The sequence below is a fragment of the Ascidia mentula genome, chromosome 5 (genome assembly GCF_947561715.1).
Source record: "Ascidia mentula chromosome 5, kaAscMent1.1, whole genome shotgun sequence".
NCBI lineage: Eukaryota > Metazoa > Chordata > Ascidiacea > Phlebobranchia > Ascidiidae > Ascidia > Ascidia mentula.
This window is the reverse complement of record NC_138570.1, coordinates 1,781,749-1,804,947: the sequence shown is the minus strand read 5'-3', so window position 1 is coordinate 1,804,947 and position 23,199 is coordinate 1,781,749. Positions and strand designations below refer to the sequence as shown.

Genomic DNA, 23,199 nt, shown 5'->3' with positions numbered 1-23,199 from the left:
AATATAATAAAAATTCTTTGAAAAAAGATTGTCCAGCGAGTGATTTCGAAATAGCTTTCAGTTAACACTTTCCTTAAGTGTTGTTACGACATGAATGTAAATAGGTCAGAAGGGGGCAGAATGCAACCTAAATCAAAAACGATTTTTTGTCGGAAAGTCTGGACGACTGTCTGCTCGGAAGCAAGTCTCGCAAATTTAGACACTTTTATCGTCGTCTTGCATTCAAGCACCGAAGTGGTGAACATCGGAAACGTAAAAACGAGAAATTAGGCCAGCCTGTCAGTAGGTAAGGTGGAACCAAAACCCCATGCCGTCCTACTTCGAATCGACACCGATCATCTCGCTTTGCAGCATGGAAAAAGTCGCGAAACTACTTCTGTTGATTTGCTTCCTTACTGGAGGGTATGCGTTAGCTCGTTTGCTTTTGAGATATTTTCTCTTAAGAAACATGCGGTGGTTTCAATGGCACTTATTTTATTTACATTGTAAATAATCTACTCTGTTTCGTGCGTTAAAAGGTCCCGTCGTTGCAGTTTATGACTGTTGCATTAAACTAGCTGGTCACGTAAGCAGGAACAGATGCTTCCACTTTGTGGTATGCGATCTGTCGATCCTACACAAAATTAGGTACAGAACAACGGATTTGAAAGGACCTAATGATTCCTTTTTTAGGTCACAAGCCAGTAATAAAGACAGAAGCTTGCCACTTTGGGACGGCAACAGCAAGATGCTCGAACGGAGATAAGATTAAAGTTCACCGGGGTTTTTATGGAAGAACAGAACGGCACAAGTATAGGTCAAGTGCTCGATATGCATTGAGTCACCGCATCCTGTTCAAGTTTAACGTTTTGACGTAGGGATCGTTGTTAACGTGATTTAAGATTTTACCAATAACGTTGAACAGTTGTTTGGCCACTAAACAACATAGACGAACCACGTCTATGTTGATCTGTAACTAGTTTGGTACTCAACATATCGACGATTGACCGAAAGGTACCACAAAGTGAAAATCTGTGTGCCTGCTTGTCCACAATCTAGCCCAGTGCCACAGTCACTAGCTGCACTGATGAGACCTTGCAGGTCGAAACAGTGTGTACACCTGTCTGCAGCTCTCATTGACTAGTATGGCTCTTTAGCGCATACAACGTTAAACTAATCTACACTTAATGTGACACCAACGGCAGATTATTCCCAAACATCGCTACACAGTTACCTGTGTTACTTTAGATAAAACCAGTCACAATAAACATACTAGTGGGAAATAAGGATTCCGTTTTAACTGAAAGTGGGAGGAAATGAGAGAAAAAGGGCTGAGAACCACTGAACTTGACGAATAAACAAACAAAGCTTAACAAACTCAAAACACCTTTATGCAGGCAAACTTTACCGCACGCTTAATTGGAAATTCGTTAAATACACGACTTATTTCAGGTGCAGGGAGGCCTACGGTAACATTGAGTGTCTGTCGGCCCTCACAACCTTCGAGAGGCTTCAGCAGTTGTGCGAACACCAGACCAGCTGTAAAGTGCCCACAAGTCAGGGTTTATTTGAAAACAACTGCCCAAACATCCGGAAGTACTTGGAGATGGATTACTACTGTGTATCCCCCAGTAAGATGAAGGTTTCCCTGTGATTTTGGTCTCGAAAAATTATTCGTTGACATATTATGCATATAGAAATGTTCCTATTAAGCGTGAATCTCCCACTGACAACTTCGAGTGGTTGGGATCGTGGCACTAAAATTCTTGCAAATAATTGTTTACGAGGACTGACCTAGATTCTGAGTATAAAGACACTGGCCCATATTGTCATTAACACTGTCATGTTAAAAAAAGACATTTCGACAAAAACTTACGTCATCATCAGTTTGACTGACGCGATTGGTGCTTCATCATTATAAGGAGCTGACCTGACCGACGTCACAGATAAGGCTCGCGCGGGTGGTGACGTCATTTTGCTATCGGATTATTGACCTAGATTATTGCACAATATTCCAAGATACTGGTTTACAGAATATATATATTTCGCCTTTGCGATATCATCTGTATTCTTATTGTACAAGATGGTAAATTTGGTTTGTGTTTTTACCGGATGTGGGCGCTAAAGTGCCAAATTGCGTCAGACTAACTCTAACAGCTTGCGGTAAATTATTATAAATTACTTCCAGGAATTTATCAGACCAACCTCAAAATATTGGAAAACACGGTTTTGCAAACGGTGGACGGTTGAGATAATTTCTTTAAGCAACTTAATGTAGGGTTTGAACATTAAATTTTGTTCACAATCAACAGAAATGAACGCTAGCGGGACTAAATTATAAAGTTATCCATATTTGCAGTTGAAATCCACAGCCGTCATCGAGATACTGTGTGCGAGAATAGTGAAAGGTCAATTTCGTGTCCAAGTGGTCAGAAAATATTGATAACCGATGGATTCTACGGGCGAGATGACAGAAGAACGTAAGTCGATGTTTTGTTCAAATACTGTCAAACCCCTATACTATGAAGCATTTGTAGAGCAACCTTTCCAACTGCCCCAAACAAATTCTCATGGATATCTACAAACCTATAGTGGCCTATAGGACCACTCGAAAAAACATATTAGTGTCATGAGACTGAAAGTGACGATCTCTTTGTCAAATCTGTTGTATAGCGTTATAGAATTACCGTAAATTGTTACCTAACTAAAGTCAACCATATTTTACTCAAGGCGTGGATTTAGCTCCAATACCCGTTGTAAAGCCAATGGATCGTTGGAAAGACTCAAGCTCAATTGCAACCTTAAGAACTCGTGTACTATACTGGCAATGGATGAGGTCTTCGGCGGCGACCCTTGCCCATTTTACCCAAAGTTCGTCAAGATGTGGTACATGTGTATCTGATGATCTTACGCAATTGCATACCAGCTGTATGTACGTCAATAAACGGTGTTGGGTTGCAGACTGCTCTGGTTAGAAAGTATAGTAGCCTGCGGTTGACATTGTTAACCAGTATAGGGTCTGCATGTTGCAACATCTGCATGTTGAGTTTCTAATGTTGCCATTCTCCACACACGCCATTTCGGATTCTTTGCTATTATACCTGATAGAAAGCAGATTACGCAGGAAAATCTACAACACAATATAATTATAGGGAAAAGTAAAGGTCCAGCGAGGAGGAGCTATTAGGCTGACACACAAAACCAATCAAAACACGCGCATGAGGTTTTCAAGATTCACGCAAACCTTGTAAGAATAAGGACCGTAACCGATATGCGGAAAAATCCATAGGAACAGAACCATGCAGTTATTTACGTAAAAGAAACTACCAACGTGCTTTATATTCTAGTTTACTTTGTAAAATGGTTCCAGCTTTTACCGGGCCTAACCGCTGCCCCTACCATCACTTCAACAACCGGCCAATCACAAGCGAGAATGAAAGTCACGGGACACTGAAATAAACACGTCACTTATACGAGGAAATGCATTACTGTCAAAACTACTTGCCGTCTACAGCTGTGCTTTTACAAGGGATAGGTCATCCAGTGCTAATGTTATGATTGGAAAAGACTTGACTGCCTTTTAAAGCTTGTTCACATGCAAAAACAGCAAACAGTGTTTATTCGCAGTATCATGTTAATATTAATGTATACGTGACAATACAAAAGATGCGACCGAACAAAAGCAGAAATGTAATTCTGTAAATGTTTCTACGAGTATTTGTGAAATATCCAACTTCGAGCCCTGATGAAAAATATTATCATGAAGAAACATACAGGGCAATTTTATCTGCCCGACTTTGGCGACAGAAACGACGATCGTACTAAATAAGTTCCCATGCCATAAAAGCCCAATAAACGTTTGTATAATATACCTGGCAGCATCAACAAGAAACTCAATTCAAACAAACGCAAGGTCCAAAATCCTCGTACCATGGAACAACGGAAACAAGCACAACAAACTCAACATCCACGAGCACTTGAACACTCAACTGACGCATGAACACTTCCGAATGCGCGTAGCCGCACCCGCGACTGTCAAAACGTCGCTATTTAATTTATTTGCGGTTGTAAAAGCACTTGCATGTGGGATAACAATCGCTCACATGCAATGTACGTACGTGACAACGCCTCCAATAACATCCCAATCAATTTGTGAACGAAGTTGCAGGTGCGAATATGGAGTGCACTCAACATTGTAACGTTCTCCCTTCGTTTTGCGTCACAAACGTGTTTTTGTTGGTAAAGGGTATGGTCTGTTTCCAATCCCCGCCCCCTTATGCATTGTATATAAATACAGGGAAGATTGGGATGCAGTCAATAGGTTCCCTCTTTTTGGGATCGTGAACAAGTGCACGTGTGAATATGAAGATCCTTATTGTACTGCTGGCCTGCTTTGCTGTGAGTGATTTTGTGTTTGCGATATTTTTGAAAACGTTTATTTTAATAACCAATAGTAGTTAAGTGACTATACATCAGACTGGGAAGTTTTTGAAACCAAAATGCAATTTTTGGCTACGAAAATAGTGTTATTTTAACGATATTAGCGCCGCCGGCTCAAATGGAAATGCTTTCATTTTCTAAAAAGTCGGTGCAATGAAAAATTAAATGGCTAAAATTTGATATTTCGCAATTACGCGTTCAAGTCAAGTAGTACAGTCTATGTTAAGTCTACTATACCTGTTCTAATCAAACTACGGCTAATATTTTATATTTAACAAGCAAATTGCAATTTTCCAGGCAGCCAAGGCCGCCAGCATGTACAGCTACAGTTATTATTACCACAATGGATTCTGTGTCTATCCGAACACACAAACATACTACTACCGCGTCAGCTTCAACTCGTACTGGTGCTCCACCCGTTACTACGCCAACATTCTCAAGATGTATCCTGGAGCTGATTGTGGAAAGGACGGGTGGAAAGGTAAGAATAGAAATCTTAAGATTTTTTAAGCCAAAGATGTTTCAAAGACCTTAGAGTTTGTACGAGCTGTTTCTTTTGCCAGTACACGTTCAATTTGAACGAACATGAAATTACATTGTTAAAACATATGGCGTTCAACTTAATTTCCGTTCAACCCTAAGAATTAAAACAGTTAAAAAACGTCCATCTATATTTTAAAATGTCGGCAAAAGAATACAAAGTAACACGTCTAACCTGGTCCGAACAAGAGCATAGTTTTGGTTCACACATAAGCTCTTGTACGAAACGCTTTTGCTATAATAAATATACACAAGAAACTTCTTCTACCTTCAGAAACACCCACATCTGAGATTGTTTCCGAAATGAGAAATCTTCTCAAGGAAAGTCTCCACAAGATGGCGCAAGAGATGATCGCCGCTAGAGACGCTTGGTTGAAGAAGGTCGACGAATCTCATAAGAGTTTCAAGGCTACCTTCGTCAATTACATCTCTCGCTACTACGAATACCAACTCTCGTAAGAATACCAGTCTTTCAAACTTTTAGGACTTGAGTAACTTTTAAGAACACATTTCAGCAAAAGCGAAACTAATCAAGTTACCGTCATTTTACACAAATAATTAAGAAGAATCGGAATAATAACCAGAAAGATCAAGAACTAATTGAATTAGAAAATAATAAAAGCAACAATTCCATCGAGATATCTTTCAAACTTTTAAATTTGTTTACCCTAAGTAAGACTGTATAGCAAAGTGATGAAGTCACTGCCACATTTCCACAAATTTTAGTGGACAGAAAGAATTAAGTGGATGAATGTAGCGAACATTTAGACCCAAAAAATCTTTATTTAAGAATGGGTTAAAAAATAAAACTTTGTGATTTAGCTGCGTCACCGACGCCGCTGAAAAAACTCGTCTTATCAATGAGAAGAACAAGAAGATTGCCGATTACAACGCCAAGCTTGACGAAGCAAGATCTGAAGCTTTAAAGAAATACAACGCCGCCATTCTCTCCAAGTTAAACTCGATCATCGAGTTCCACGCCAAGTTGTTGGAGAAGTAAGACACCCAAAATTTACCGCAACTGATAACATTTTTTGGTATTTAGTAATAAGAGAAAGCATAATTAAACGTCACTGAAATGCTGGTTATGAACCAGATTTTTATTCGGTTTTGAGGAGCGTTGAAACTAAAATAAATTCTCGGGTTAGAATATTGATGTTTGATCTGATATCGTAGTAATCACACTGATTCAATTTATAGCGCCGCCAAGTGTCTTGTCACCCGTGGCGAGAAGATCGACGCCTTCCAAGGTGAGATCAACACCAAGATCAAGACCTACGTCATCAACTACTACAAGTACCTCCTCGCCCTTCTCAAGAAGAGATCAGCGAACTACAGAGCGGCCCTCGTCCAAGTTCACTGTAAGTTCGCTAAAGCGTTAGATTTTGCCATTACGGATGCAGTCAACAATTGAAAAAGGCCAATAATAAGGTTGCTTGAAATTAAATAAATTAAAACGTAATTATATGATATACCACGTGACGCGGAGGTCTGATAGAACGACAAGTTAAGATACCGCCATGAACGTAACGAAAGGATTAAGATATTATTGCAACACAGTTGTTTTACTTGTGTTTAGTGATGTTTGTGGTTCACCCTTACGTTATTTCCACTTCTTCCTCATTGTTAATCTCACATAAACGTTATGATTTCTATTTTCGCAAATTTTGTTAATCTAATCCAAACGTTATGATTTCTATTTTCACAAATTTTGTTAATCTGAGCCAAACTTTATGATTTCTATTTTCACAAATTTGGCAGGTAGCGCAGAGTGGGAAAAGGACATCGTCGATGCCGCCGTTGCCGCGTTTGCCAAGCATGAAATGATTAAGATCAGAGATCTGGTGGCTGCATACACCAAGCAACTACTGGAGGCCAAGGACAAGCTGATTGGTTATTACACATGTGCTTACCGCTGCTATCTCTCCAACTCATATCTTCAATTCGCCAGAAGTTACTATTACTCCGGATGGTAAGAAAATACCTCGCTGTAATGGGGTCAAAATTTTAACAACAAGGCGTTTGTAGTCAGAAGTTGGGCAACTGGTACCAGTACAGCCGATACACCTACACCAACTACTGCATGGGATCTTTCAGCTACAGGTGGCGCAAGAGCAGATACACCGGTTTGAAGACATGCAACCTCAGTAAGTTGTTTTGATGCCATGTTCCGTTACAAATGGTGTATCACAAAAATACTTTAAATATATAGTAGTTATTTGTTATGAGATGTTAGGTTAAATACGACTGGGAATAGAAAGAAGAAGTAATTCATCTGACAAAACTTTATACCACGCCCAGTTGTGACAACAACACAAATAAAAATGAAAGTCCATAATTTTTGTTACAGTTACACCAATATCGACATAACACTTATAATAAAACGCACAGGCACTCTGAACAAGAGCGTTGCCGAGGTTAAAACCGAACTCAAGAAGATATTGGATGATGCTTACAGCAAGTATGTGACCGCCTTCGGCCAATGGAAACTTAAGTGGATAAACTACCACATCGAATACCTTAAATGCTACAAGCAAGTTGTCCAAGAAAGACATGCCTGGATCATTGGATACACCACCAAGAAATATCAGAACATGTACGCATTTCCATTTTTGTTATAGTAGCGATAAAGTTAGCAAAGCTATTGATTGACCAAGCACTCAAAAATACACCCGCTTTCTTTATGGAAAACTTAAATCAAATGTTGTTTAAGTGGGGCCCCAACTACTAACTCACAATACTTTAGTGGATTACGTATAAAACCTTTTACTGGTTGAATAGGTGAAACAAGTTTATTAATTTTAAGACACGTAGATATTGGGGTACAATTGGTGTAGTTTTTTTTAATTTTTGGCACGCGCGAATTGAACCGCTAATTTACATAACGTTAAACTTAAACATTTACACCAAAAGGAACGGAAGTCTTCAACTGACCCCTGATCAGCAAGCGGAGCTCGCCAAACTCAAACAAGAACTTGAGAAGCGTTACAACGACGCGGTTGCCGCATACGAGAAGCAGCTCATCGCTCGCATCAACGAATGCGCCGTGCAGTTCAGTAACAGCATTAAACGCTACAGGGAAAACGCAGAATCTTACTTCAAGAGGTTCATCGATTCCTACGCCTCCTGCATGTCCAACCGCGCCTCCAGGATCGCCAGCTACAAGAAGAGTTTGGAATCCAATCGCGACAGACAGAAGGAGTCGATGGTCAAACACCTTTCCGCTGTAAGTTAAACAAATAGTTTAAAAGTAGAATTTGGATATTATTGCGTCACCACAAAACCTAATCTTCGGGAAAAAAGTGTGTTTTGCGATAAATAAAAAACATTACTGTTTAAATAAAAGATACTTATTTATTGTTCATATACATTCAACACATAGGCGTATGCGGAAAAAATCAAAGGCGGTGCAAAATATTTTTCTGTGATTTTCGCCTTTTCCAGGGGTCGCTCTAGACGCCTACGATTCAATACCATGAAAATATGGCAGTTTTTACGGATGAAAGAAACATTTACTGTCAATAAATAAGCAACTATGTACCCCTAATCTAGCATCAATTTACACACAGGGCAAGTTGGCTCATTTCCAGTCCTACATCAAGATGATCACAGCCTACCACGGTGAAAATCTTCCAGAGCCAGCCACTGATCTCATTGCCGCTTACGCCGACAAACTCGTGAGCTACTGTAGTAAGATCGTGGGTGAATTCGATAGCTACTGGTCTGAAAGCATCGCCAAGCTGGTTCTCCACTATAGCTGCTCCTACAAATGTACATACAGAACTCTGTATGCACCAACCTATTACTTCGGCAGTTACTACAGATGGAGTGCGAGCTACCCCAAGGCCGATTGTTACAGATACCAATACTACACCTACTAGTAAGCAAATATGGTAGTTTTTGTATATATAAAGGATATATTACATTTGTTCGCACTGGTAGTCACTTTATATGACAAGCAGCTTGGAAACGTCTATTTAAAAACGTTTTCATGCTGCTTGTGATATAAAGTACAAGAGGTGGGTATCGTCACAGCGATTGTACAACAGAATGGGGAATTACTTCCAGAATAATTTACATAAAGTCTGGTCAATCATGTTTTTGCAAGAAAAATAGTCTCAGCAAAACATGGATTTGGAAATCTAAACAAAAAATCACTAAAAAAAACACTGCTTTGTTTTACAGTTACCGCTCTCAGTAACAAGCCTTCCCTACCTGAGCAAATGACAGCGATGAATTGAAGCGAGCGCAATAGCGCATTATTGAACTATTGAGGATTTTTCTATTTCAACCACACCTGTTTAAGTGCATGTATTTGTAGTGTAGTTGTGTCTTGTCCCTTTTGCGTGATCAAAATAATAAAAATATTTACTGCGTCTCGGTGTGGCATTATTCTCGTAGACAAAACAGAATTATTGGAACACGTCTTGATAACACAGAAAATTCGAGGCCAGTATAACTGTTTTTAGTTTCTACCTTGTAAAATATACAATTTTTATGGTTATTTTGTGTTGCCTGTGTACAAAACAGAGGCATTAAAGCCGACCGTTACGTCACAAAAAGTACATTATGTCGTCACAGAAAAATGATTGATTGATATTTGTTTTTGTTTTACAAAGACTTTCATAACAGATTTGTGATGTTATTTTGAGTTTGATTTGTTGTTGAGCACAAGCACAAGATTGCAAAACAAAAGCAGAAAGTAAAAAAAAGTTGAATTGAGAATTCAGCATTGATAGGGAAAGAGAGGTAAGCCATGCGTGTGATAAATTGCACCTAACACAACTTAAAATCAATTTTGTTTCGTTGGTTTTAACTGTAGCAAGACTAATTCTTTAACAAACGCCAGTAATTTTATTTCTGTAGCCTTTTACCAGCAACATGCTTACTGAAAGGCAGCCCCTAGGTCAGCTAGACCTAAATGCACCGAGAGTCCAACCGTCAAGGGCCGCAAAAACGGGTCATAAATGGCTCTGCCTCCGGCGCTCCAAGAACATTCGGGATGATAATCTGGAGGCCAATTCCTCGCGTTTGGGATGTGTTCAGATAAAAAAGCCGATTTTGCGTCTTGAAGACACAAAGGCAGTGCGTACCCAGCAGCATGACAATAATCACGCCCTGGTAAGCAGCGACATCTACCGACTGCCGCTTCGTGATATAACCGGCGGCACAAACGTGGAAAACGAACTTCCCAATTGCCAAATCCATAAAAGCCGCTTTTTTCCACCCCTGCATGTCTCGCAAAGCAGCGTAGAGTCCATGAGCATCGACACATCGTCTGACTCGTCATTCCGCAGCGCGGATGGCAGTGATTTGGTTGATGAGGGCGATAGTTCTCACAAGCTCCTCTCCCCTCGTCACTCCAACCACAAGGAACCATCCACCTTAGGTCATCTCTCTGAGGATCTTTGCCTGCTTGACGAATACCTGGTCGACATTCTAACTTGTCTGCGGGACACCGAAGCAAAATACATGCCTAATCCCTGCTACTTGGAAGAGCAAAGCGAGATAACAGCTCCTATGAGAGTGAAGTTGGTAGATTGGCTTGTGGAGGTCCAGGACGAATACAAACTACACAACGAGACGTTACATCTAGCTGTGGCTTTCGTCGACCGGTTCCTATCTACTATGTCCGTTACAAGGTCAAAGCTTCAGTTGCTAGGTCAGAAAGATCAATTGTTTTTTGTTTTTGATTTAAAGCAGCTTTCTTGTTGTACTGGGTTGGTATCCGCACTTTTGCTTGTGCGAGCAAAGCTTTTCACCAAAAATGTAAAAAAAAGCTTTTAAGATGCTTAATTAGCAAAGTTAAATATTGCATACATTTTTATGCCAATGAAAATGTGTGAAGCAACAAAAAACGACATGACCAATAATCGCTGTTTTTATTTTAAATTCATTAACGCAACGCGCAAATGGCGTTTCCCTGTATCTATTTCAAGATCCGCAATCAGGTTTTCGTCACCCCGCAAGAAAAACACTTTTCACAGAGCGCTTTCGGTGAACCAGCAGTTTACTGAACCGTGGCGCGCACGTGACCCGCGACTAATGCCCCGCAGTTAGCAATACGCGCACATCAAACATCGGGTCCCGCACACAACGTTCTGTGCCTTTTCCCAGGCACAACCGCGATGTTCCTAGCGGCCAAGTTTGAAGAGATATGCCCCCCAGATGCCGATGAGTTCGCGTATGTTACTGCGGACACGTACACCCGGTCAGAGGTGCTGATGATGGAACGGTTGATCCTGCGGGTTTTCGACTTCAGACTGGCCGTACCCACCGCACACCAGTATCTTATGATCTTTAGCGAGGTAACGGACACCCGACCCGCAGTGTGTTAGTGGTCATTAAAGCGCCTGGGTTTGGTTTTCGAAACGTGCGCGTGGAGTTGTATTTGGCTACTTGCCAAAAACAGAATGGAAAATGGCTGCTCCCCATCCGCCGAAGCAAAGCCCCAAAAAGCCTTTGCAAGCAAATTTGATGGCAAACAATTACTTACACAAGTTTTAAGAGTCGCTATATTTCTTATTACTATGCATGTCCTTTAGTTAATTTAACTGATAAAACATCAGTAGGTACTTTAAATGTATGTTTACCTCGCATTTAAATTATAGAAATCTGGTATCATTGAGGAGATCGTTCTACTCTCGCATTACTTGTGCGAGTTGGCGTTGTTGGATCATTTGTACTTGAATTATCCTCCATCTGTGCGAGCAGCGGCTGCTCTGACGTTGGCACTTTTTACGTTCGATCGTCAAACTTATTCCACGCTTCAGAATCTAAACGAATGTGAGTGACAGTGTAATTGTTGCGATGTATCATGGTCGCTACATTATAAATTGGTACCAATGAGGGCAAAGGTTAACTTCCAAGGAAGTTATTGAAAAACTTAGTAAAAGTGCAACCTGTTTTCTTTGCAGCAAAAGAATCGTCATACAAAATTGACTTTTTGGGGAAATTTACCAACAAATTTTTGAAGAAAATGTGCAAGCTCACAATTTTTTTTCAGTGAATAACGCGTATAACATTTTACAGTTATCAGAAATGCAGTGATCAAACCACCTGGAAGCAAGACGACAAAACAAAACCATTTCACCGTTTTCCCACAAGCTGTGAGGCTTTGCATGCAGGACAAACTATCAGAGGTAAAAAAGCAATTTTTTTTCAACAGTAAATGGAGACTTCTGTTAAAAACAGCCCACTTACCAAAGACATTTTATGAGAAACTATTCAAGTTTTCTTATAAAGCGAAACATGTTTTCCTCGCGTGCGGTGGCCATTGAAATATAATTGTCACCAGTGAAACTGTTCCTTGATAAAGTTTACTGCATTAAAGCAGATAGAACTGCTTGCAAAAAAACGCTATTTGTTCTGGATATGATCTGTCGGCCGCAATAATTACTTCATTTACAGGTTTACGAATGTGCTTCGAGTTTGGCCAAGACTCACCGCAAAGAAAATGACAAGCGACAGTGTTTTGTCTGCGAGAAACACTCGACCGGAAAACTTAAATGCGTTTTGAAGATACAACCCCACCTGGTGGTCAACGACTCGAGCACCATGTCGTGGAGCGACCTCATGCGGCCTTGGAATCCGTAGATGCGACGACGTGGTGTTTGCCGCCAGTTTGCGAATGACCAACAGGAAAAAGAAGAAATCCTGCTGTCCACGTCACATATATAGTGTCTCGTATTCACAGCTGTGATCCTTCCATAGAAATGCGCAATTACGGCGTTGAGATTGCTGGTACGACTGTTGTGGCTGCATTTCTACCTCCGTAAATACAGCAAGTGAGCACACAACGAGAAAACCCACCTTTATGCATAATCAATATATCTCAATAAAGCACTAACTACGAAATTATAGCATTAAGGAACATATTCCGTTGTCTGTGTTTATTTCTTGAATCGCTTCTTCTGTTGCGTCACAATTAGTGTGGACTGACGGCCTGTGAAATTTTTCCAGTGTTGTATCACGTTTTGTAAATGTCTGGCTATTTTTGTTTTATAATCCCGTCCCGTTGCAATACGTTTTATATATGCCCTGTACTGCACTGTGATACATATACATAGTATTTATTAATCTATATTGGTCACAAATAAATGTATTTACCCAAAGCGGTTGGATATGTTTAAACGCAAAAACTGGGAATGTAAAAGGTGAGGTGTTTTCGTTGACTTACAAAGTATTGCAAAAAAAACCTTTGCTCTCAATGCCGGAAACTGGCGGGTTATCGAACCTACAAAATAGGCCAATAATAACTTTGAATCCGACCTTGATGTTTTAGAAGCCAAAGTGCTTATGTCTTGCAAGCTAGTGTTGCAGGATCCTCCCTGGATAATTCAGCTTCCCGTCACTCAACAGAAAGCCTCGGCTCTTCGGCGCTGTGCGGTTGATTTCTCTCCCACGGCGTTAAATTAACTTGTCAGGAGGGCATGTTTCAATCTAGCTGCGACACGTCCTACAGCCGTGCAGGATATTCAACTTGTACTCGTTGTATTACATCTGGAATCGGCATACGGTTTCTCCCTCGTATAGAAAGCCGTTCTCCTATGCGTGCCCACGGGAGGTTTTCTGCCAACATGTGATACGGTACAACAGGAAGCGAGACTTCTTGGTTAAACGCAATCATGTTCTTTGCATACGCCCATTCTCCGAAAGGAACAAAACAAAAACGAGTTTCGAGAAAATGTACCTTCATTGTTGGATTAGACAGGAGGGCGTGAGACGCTCGCCGCGTGGTTTTGAGGCCAGAAATAATGCCGGCTCTCTTATTGGTTAAAACCTAGGTCACATGACCCTGAGACGTTGTGAAAGAGAAGCAAATACGAAATAGATGTTGTTTGAATCCCAGTATTTAAAAAGTTCATCAATGAGTTGTAACAAAAACAAATTAGAGACTGTTAATACTATAGACCGGTTTTGAACAAAATCACGCGACCGTTGACGATTGCATTCTACAGGTTTTTACATGGCAAACGAAACCGCTTAAGCTCCGAACAAAACCAGCATGCCTGGTTATGTGGCCCCAGTGCAACATCGCTATTGCAAATGATTCCTTGTCCTGCGCAAACCCCAACACTCGACTCCTCGCCTGTCAATCAAGCAGCGATCAGCCATGTTGTCACAGGCACAATGGCCGCGTCGCCTGATCTGCTATCGAGGTCTTGCCAAGATTTTTTTTAGTACGTCGTTGTCTTACATATGATATCCACAGTGGTAATTCTCGAAGGGTAAGCGTTTCAGACCATGTTGAAAGTTCGCTGAACTGGGGTATAGGCAATATGAAACGCAATGTACTGGAAAGTAACTATTTTAACAATTTAGTCGAATAGCGACCTTGTCCGGATTTCCTAAACAAATTTAGTCGAGAGTCGGTTCTACATCAAGTGTTTCGTTGAAAATTTTTGCATACAAGGATTATTTACTTTTGGGCACAAAAAACTTAAATGGCACGAACGGAAATTTTAACTGCGATTTTTTTTGCTGAATTAGCATAAACCCGTGCTTGTACCAGAAAAAAAGGATGTAAGCAGCACCAACACAATTGTTTAAAAATTTCCCAGTTTTGGTTTGCAGCAACTTTGCAAATTACTTGCAAATGACGCTCAGCCATTTCACATAACAAGGCGATGACTAAATCCGCACATAGCTAACCATAGACAGGGTCTTAAATAGAATAAATCGCCACAACAATCGAATTAAAACAAATCGACCAGACTCCTTCAATGAATAAGTTCGGCTATTTCCAAAAATACTCGACCGCGAAGAGTTTTTTAATTCGCGATCTGGCGAACCCTGCAGTCGGCCGACGACAGCGAGGCGGACAGCAGAATGCCTCGCGGGGCTTTGAGGGTGGCGTCGCGCGCGAAGCTTTGGTCGCCGAGTGATTGTTTCGACAATGAAAGACGAATCAGCATCACTTAGTGCTTGGCACCGAACGGGGACGAATCCCCGGGCGTGGCATAGGAGCCATCCTGCCCGGCGTGGTCGTCGACATGAGCGGTCGTGTTGTTTAAATAGAGCTAAAATTAATGGATTACGCCCGGATTTTTGGCATTAGTCGAGCTCCGCAACTATATATAGGCCTAGTTTGCATTTAACTTGAACCGGAGTCCACCAGCGTTTAGATAAATGTAGTTTTCTGATACAAAGCACGGCTTTTCACTCCGACAAGAGCAGGAATCGTATATGTTCTGGTTGCAGAATATTGTGGGAGAAACAGGATTTTATTGCAATCTCGTATCAGTTTTTATGTTGTTCGAATGACTTTAGTGTTGATCGCCACCAAGGAGGTGAAAACAATTAACAGGGACAGCCATATTTTATTTGAATTTATTCCGTGTCATAAAATGGTGAAGTTTTTATATTGAGCCCGTCAGGATGAAGAGAGTAAGTTTAAAGAAATAAAAACTAAATGATGAATATTGGTTCAAACTTGTCAAAAAATTTGCTAACCGCGTAAAAAGCGCAGGTACTTGTGAGTGTGAGTACTTCGGTGATTCTTTGCGTTGTATCAGCAAGAGGATATAAATATCTTTTGGCATGAAATGTAAAACCGAAAATAAGCGTTTATTGGAAAGATCGCAAATTAGTCACACGCGTAAGTCCCCATTAGTAATCCCTGCATTAACAACAGAACAACAACAATCATCGTCGCGCGTTTCGCGTTCACTTAGAGACGTCGGCGCTGGGGGGATATTAAATAACATTCGATCCGTCTGCGTCCATCCCGTGTCACGTGAAGCATGCAGCGGTCGACGATCACCGGTCAGTCTTCTTCAACATGCCAAATATCGTATAGGGGGGGAAGGGCGGCGTGTCGCGATGCACTCAAACGCACGTGCGAAGGTCGGGTTATGCCTGATCAACGGAACTGGGCCTGAAACCCTCGAACAGTGTGTGTACATCTGCCCAAGCGGGCGCGTAAATGCGTTAAACGATTGTCGAGTTTTCTCGCGTGTTTTAGAAGCAGCTGATCAGTGCCGGTGGTACGGGAAAGAGGGAAGGTGTATTTAGATTCGTGTCTGGTTGGTGAGAAATGTCAGACGAAGATTTTCGGCAACGCGATTACGAGATGCACCCTTGTGGTGACAATGCAGTGAAAATACTTCTCAGTAGAAGAGTAACAGCAGAGCCAGAAAAGCCAAAAGTCGACCAAAAACCTTTTTTTATAATGTGTGAAGTGTGTACGTTGCTTGTTATACCAGCAGCTAAGTTAGGCAAAAAGCTCTTGTCATCTTTTTGTATTAAGATTGACGTATTTCCTTGAAAATCTGGAGTTTGGTGAGTTTTGTTATAATGCACTGCATTTGGTATATAAACTAGTGAAATTCAACTTACAAAAAGCAATTTTAATTTAATTTTTAATCGTAAAGCAAACGTAAACGGCAGTGGGCCGCTTCGGAGAGCTGCAAAACCCACGCACATTCTTGTACGACTTCCGCCATTATGAAGTGTTTATAAAATGGAGGATAGGAGATCAAATAGACCGGCTTATTTTACCGTTCTTATCGTGTGCGGCACGGAAGCTATTTACATTTGGTTTCTTTCGTGCTGTTTGCTTGATAAAGGAAATCAACAAATTAACAAAGAATCCTGACAAAAATTTAAAAAAAATAATTGTTACTCCAAATTTGGTTTTCTTTTTAATCAGCTATTATCGTACATCAAGAATTTTAAAATCGGGCCTTTCCTGATCGTACAGCAGTACGGTAATTTTTTTAGCACGATTTTTAACAGAACACGTAGTTTAAGAAATGCAGACCTACTAATTTATGTTGGTAAATTTCTTTTGGGGAAAATAGTGGTTATTCAACTCACTCTCGTTTAAAATATGAAACAAAATCCACAACAAAATTTAAATTATCCGCTTTTATTTATATAGGAATATTTCGGTAACATATTCGCTAAGAATTAGTATTTCCGTTAGCGCAAAATCGAACTTTTCCTGATTACCAACGACAGAACGGGGCATCTGATTCACCAGTGGCGGGGTATCGCGTTCGCAAGTTTGGGAAACGTCTTGTGTACATTTGAGATTGTCCGCGCGATAAGCGGCCGACTCAACAATGAAGGTGGCCATCTAGTTTTCACAACTGGCAGCCTTTCAAGCACGTGTTGTGGCAGGTGTTTGTTTATGTTGGTCCAGTTTAATCGACAAAGCTACTTGTCAACACCAGTTCGGCCTCTGCTACTGCGTGCGCCTTTAACCCAATTCTCACAAGCACTGTTGAAACTTGTAGGTGATAACTGAGTGCGCAGTCGACTCATCGTCCGCACGAAAAAATTAGTCCGGTTATTGAACAAAATATAATATTGACTAAAGCGTGTATTTCATATGGTGGTGTAAAGGGATGTTAATAGAATTTTTAAGTCATGAAAAATGCTAAAGCACGTTTGTGATTTTCCCTTGAAATTCGCGATTCACATATTTGTGGGCGTTTTATTCTTTGACATAGCAAAATCTAATTTTAATTTGAAACGTAAAACAGACTCCCACAAAGTCACTAATTATAATAAGTTGCATTCACTTCATGGTGGTTTGCGAATACCTGATGAAACATAACCGGTAATACCGCTGTGAGCCCCAAAACAACAGCATGTTGCGTAATAAAGATATAAATGCATTTTCGTTGCAACCTATCATTCGGGCTTTTGCAATTTTCATGTGTAAAATAGGTGCTTCCAAAAGACTAATAACAACAACAATAATCTGTATAGCACGCGACCGAATACTATAAATTATTTTGGCGCATATCCCGATTTAAGTTTATCACTTTATAACCGAACAAGTCAGGACTTTCAAATTTCTTCAACTGCTTTCCGCGCAATATGGATTTTTATTTGTTATTTTCCACACAACCTTGTACTGACGCACATGTGTGACCTGGAATGACGCACATCGTAAACAAAATTTCCAAACATTCAGCACATGATTAACAAGTGCAAAGTTCCGGGCAAGACCGGCGATAATCTCCATTTCCCGGACGCCGTACTCAAAACTCGGGCTCTGCATCCCGTAATGTTTCTGCGCCAACCGCCCTTACTTGACAACCGCGTACATTAGCCATGCCCCGCTAAAAAAACGCGTGCACTGCTGGTTGATATCAAGCTTTAAATTTGCTTGCCGGGGCAAATTCTTTGCGCTCGATAAACTGATTGGCTTTGAGTGGTGCGTTTACAACAAGGGTTAGGTTAAAGCAGCAATACCGGAATGCTGAGCGGCTGTTTGTTACAAGTTTATGAAGCAGCTATGTGTCTTGTCTGGCAGTTGCGCACTTGTTCGGAGCAGACTCTTTCATTTTGTACCTAATATTGGCATAAATTCTCATTGGATAATATTAAAGTTCCCTACGTGAGATTTGGTTGGGAAATGCAAATTGTAGAGGAGCAACTTCATTTGATTACAAAACTAAAATATGACATTCATTTGTTGCAACTTTCTCAGGGTTTGCATTCGATTTATCAGCAATATTCGGCCATTTTTTGCTGGTTCGATGTTCTCGCACGGTTTTCGGTGAGGCATTTTGCTGCCATGTTATAAACAATACGAAATCCCAAAAGCATTGTAAAGTTAGTGGAACCACAAGAAAACTCTGCGCACAGAGCATTGATGCGAGTTGTTCCCATGGGACAAAGAAGCAAAATAAAGTCTGGCGAACCGATGTCAATTTGTGTTTTGTGTCGAAAGCCAGGAAAGAATAAGCTTTACGTAAATTGTGGTCAGAGGTTTATGGCAAAATAGAGGTTTTGATGAAGATGTCATATTCGAATGTTCAAGTGGTTTATTTTATATGAAACGTTTTGTCAATTTCTCTGGCGAACTTCAGTGAATATTCGTATAGTTTGTTAAAATATGCGTTTATTCTGTTTTTATAGTGCAAACGTCAACCCGAAATTTTAAACATTTTTTTCCCTGAATGATGACACACAGTCGTAATTTCTCACAACCCCGGGATTCGTTTTGCGTTTTACGGATGTTCATATCCTGGACGCAAGTGCGATGAAGTTCAGTTTGCGTCAAGTTATTTCACACTTTTGCTAAATAAATAAAAACTCATTCGTCCCAACATAGCAACTGTAATCCAAACGTACACATGACTCACTGCACGACGGGGGTTGCCACGGCAACGGCGCATGACGCCTTCGTGCTCGAACGTTATCCGAGGAAAGCGTGAAGCTATAAAAACCCACATGAGCAGGTGGGCTACGGACAAGGTTACGGACGCGCCGTTTCACGCAGGATTTCCAAACACACTTTCTCATAAAATTTTGTGGTCAAGGAAATGGGTGACTAAAGCGCGAATACTAAAAACTCATTGCGGTTTTGCAAAACTATTTTTGGCCACCAGATCTGGTGGAAAAAGCGCAAGCAATTGAATCAGATCCCCCCTGGTTCTAAGCAACGGATTTCGGCAGATAGAGCAATTGGAAAGACATGCACATAGAAAAAAAATACGCAATATAACCACCAAAAGATCAAAGTTTGATCTATCGTTATCTCTATAGGATAGCCGACAAGACTTAGTATCATATACCATCGAATGGTTTTGACAGGAAAATGTATTTTAATGAAAATAACCCAATGCTTTTTGGTAAGTTAAATAAATCCGATGGGTAATATTAAATATGATTATTAACTATGTCACAAAGAGTGAAACCTAGGTGCGAATTTGCCCCAAAGTTCTCAAACAAACTGGTCGCGGAACGCCCACATTGTGACGCAACAATTAGTGCCATGTGGGTCCCTTCACGTGGGTGACACGAAAATTCCCCACGCCTTGACGGAAAAATGTCTTTGAAGCGCCCGTTAGATGTCCGGCGTCCATCGGGTGAAATGGTGGAGCGTGACCCCAGGTCTTGGGCGAAGGGGTCGTTGTCATTAGGCGTGAAACAAAAGCGACTTTATAGCGCGCGTATTAAAGCCACGGCACGTTTGTATGTGTGTCGACGCGTCGCACTCCCGTCTGCCGAAACTTCTCTCGTCCTGTAATCCACTCCCGAGCGAAGTGAAAAAATGCAATGCCCAGCCTCGGGCTCGGGCGCTTGGCGTTTTACAAAATGGCTACGAGGTTTGGGGGGCAGGCGGCGCCCGTATGTGTCATTAGAAAGAAGATTAGCCTGTGTTCTTCCCAGCCACCAATCAGGTGTTTTGGTGAGATGGGTTTACAGCTGTACAAATACGAGTGGGCTCGGTCGTCTGGCAGCAGTTGCTGGTTAAGCATTTGATGCTTGTTGTTCGGTTTAGGTTGTAATGACAGTGAAATTAACCAACTAACCTCGATATGAAGCAATAACTACTTTTTCCACCAAATAGGCAAAATTATCACGATAAAGGCCGAAGCAGGACTGGATGGGTTCAGGGGATTATGATGATGCAAATGTTGTGCTTCGCTTTAAAAGCTGAATTTTCGACGAATTATAGAGATTGACAGATAGTGTATTTTCCTGCAACTATAGAACTCTAAACAGTGCATAAGGGGACGTATTTTCAGGTCGAGGATTGTAGCGGGTTTCAAATGAATTTGGTGTGTTGCGGTGTGCGTTAACCTGAACTAGTTCCATAGCTGAGACTTAGGTTAAGAAAGAATTGTTTGGTTGTGGAATTATTGTGTCGCAAACCACGAGTGAGTAAAATGATTACAGCTTTGAGTGATAAGTTGGAAACGGAGCAGAGCAAAGTGTGTTTAGCATGGTCTGTGTTTTGGTCAGTTTTATGCCTAATTAAGTTTAGCGAGACAGGCTGTCATGCTGGGCCAGATCTGCCCACATGTTGTTTATTTTATTCAAGCTCTTTCCAAATCTTACGAAACACAACAGCAGTGGAAATGTAAAATGTTGGATAAAAATAATGCGCAATAATTGTTTCATCAGTTCTTTGTTGATAAAATGGATGCAATCAGTGCCTGAAGCAAGTTAAAATCTCACTGCACTGATTTTTAGTGGAAATGTAGCGTTTGTTTCACAACGTGCTGTTGTATTATGGATCTCGATTATTAATTCACTTCATCAAGAAAGCGAAAACTTTCAGCTTCTCTGTCATACTTTGGTTGTGTAAATTCGAAAGCGAAACTATCTGTTGTTCTTAAAACATAACCGATATTTTTTGTTGTGTAATCATTTCTTTATTAGTTTATTTTCATTTCCGTTCCACAACAAGGTTGTGAATTGTTGGATACGCGATGAATGCCGCCCAGGAACAAACAAAGGTTATGACTGTAATGAGCATTACGTGCCATGAGCATTACTGTAACAAAACAAAGCACAGGAAAAGGCCCTTGACTCCCCAGACGCTCGCTGTTGAACTTGGTTGTAGATTGCGGGCAGATATCGCCGCATGAATTGCTGCGCCATTTTGATGGGTTGGCTACAAGTTGTGGTTCACTGCCAACCCCTGTGTCCATTTCCAGTTCTCTGGTGCCAAAATCCGCTTTACAATTAAGTGGAAATTGTCTTGTCAGTGCCACCAGTATCGTTACTTTGGGTTGCCTCGGCAATGTGAGGTAGTTTGTAGGTAACATGAACTGTTACTGATGCTGTTAGACATATTAGCAATGCAAAAGGCTTCTTTTAGGGATGAAGAACTGTTAGTTTTTCTCGACTTGTCGGTTGTCGTTGACAAGATAAAGGTTAATTTTTAATTCGCAGTGATTTTAAGACGCCAGTGGCAAAATGGACTTCTTAAGAAATGAGTTCCTTGTTCATGCTGAAACAGTGGAGCGGAAAAACTTCACTTGTGTGTTAAATTTATGCAAACTGCGAAAAGCAATATTTGGAATTGTTGAAAAGGCAAAAAATTGGATTGTTGAATAAAATATTTGACAAATTTTGGCTTCATTCAACAAACAATTTAAAAAAACGCCCCTTTCATTAACCTTTTCGAAACAATTAAAGATTGCTCAGAGCAAGAATTCAAACCGCAGGTATTCCATATGCAGGCAACGTTGACCGCTGTAAAATCTATTTTTAAATTTCATTTGAATTAAGCTTGAGTTCATTTGTGTTTGCTAGGTTTTATAAATACCATCGTGATCACTTTGGTGTAAACGTTTATTTGACGTTTTAAAAGTAACTTAATATGTCCAACATCTGGTGAGATAAAACCCGATAGCTTAAAAATATTTCAATTCAATTCTGGAATGTCGGCCAACCAACAAATGTTGTTATTACGTCCGCTGTCAGCTGCCATGTAGGACTCAACAGTTTTTCATTAGTGACTTGGTGTGTGTTCCGCCAAAATGTCACCTCCAAGACAATACTTCGTATCAAGCGAACAAATCGCTTTGATCAGGCCATAGGGCTTCCTTCCTGTGGCTGGCAATTTCCGACCGAAATCCTATGGGGTTAAACGTGATCCTTATAGCGACAAAGGCCGCCTTTTCTTTGAACTTGTTGTGCAACATAATGTTGTTGCTACATACTGACGCACGTCGACGACATATGTGGTTTGAGGTCTAATATGCTTGTGTGACTGCAATGATGTTGATGTTGGGTTTTGAAGAAGGATTTTGCTTTGAAGGTACTTCGGACCAAAACAGTTGGAGATGAGCATATTTCGCCGGTCAGGATTAAATTGAAAATCCAACTAACTACTTCCTCTGATACAATTCCAATTTGTCAAATTTGTGTGTGGATGGATGTATGGGGCGATGGGGTGGCAAAAAGGCGGCATTTAAGTAAAGAAAATTGCGTTAGGTTGAGGTCACTGTTGGCAACTGATGCAGTTGTAATCTTGTTTCCAAATCAACGTTTTCAAAATCAACACAAAGAGGTGTCGCAACATCAAATAAATTTAAAACAAAATCTCAAATGAGGATAGATCTTAACAACGGCAAATATTCTTTTCCAATCGTGAGTTTCTTTCAAAGCTAGAATTTTTTTTTGCAGTTCGTTTGCATTTTTTTCATTGTATTATTTTTGGGATAAAACAGCCAAGCAAAAAAACGTTCAAAATAGACGACCCAATGCCCTCAATGCAATGTTTTTAAATTACAATGTTGCCAATATATAACATAAAAAATTTCGCTCTGCACTGTTGTCCCTTTGTTAGGAAAAACACCAACACATGCTTAAAAGCGCAACAACAAAGTTACCAGAGAAGAAAAACACGCCAGCATTCCATACCTTAACCCAAACCCGATCAGGGTCTCAAACCGCTCTGGCATAACTTTCTTCCAGTCGCCTTAGATGTTTTCGGTTTTCGGCCGTTTGAAAATTAAGCCGTCATTTTGCGGCGCGTGT

General features: G+C 40.6%; 2 protein-coding genes across 2 annotated transcripts; both read left to right on the top strand.

Moving 5' to 3' along the window:
• Nucleotides 1–307: 307 nt before the first annotated feature.
• Nucleotides 308–8,840, top strand: LOC145901792 (uncharacterized). Its single transcript, XM_082989586.1, has 13 exons — nucleotides 308–402; nucleotides 1,432–1,610; nucleotides 2,339–2,459; nucleotides 2,710–2,815; nucleotides 4,717–4,900; nucleotides 5,234–5,414; nucleotides 5,782–5,955; nucleotides 6,160–6,320; nucleotides 6,721–6,931; nucleotides 6,988–7,106; nucleotides 7,351–7,555; nucleotides 7,873–8,185; nucleotides 8,529–8,840. The coding sequence occupies exons 1-13, from the start codon at nucleotides 308–310 to the stop codon at nucleotides 8,838–8,840; spliced, it is 2,361 nt and encodes a 786-aa protein (XP_082845712.1).
• A 1,000-nt stretch (nucleotides 8,841–9,840) lies between these two features.
• LOC145901791 (cyclin-A1-like) lies at nucleotides 9,841–12,555 on the top strand. Its single transcript, XM_082989585.1, has 5 exons — nucleotides 9,841–10,621; nucleotides 11,077–11,267; nucleotides 11,571–11,745; nucleotides 11,992–12,101; nucleotides 12,370–12,555. Exons 1-5 carry the CDS (start codon nucleotides 9,841–9,843, stop codon nucleotides 12,553–12,555), a joined length of 1,443 nt encoding a protein of 480 aa, XP_082845711.1.
• Nucleotides 12,556–23,199: the final 10,644 nt, after the last annotated feature.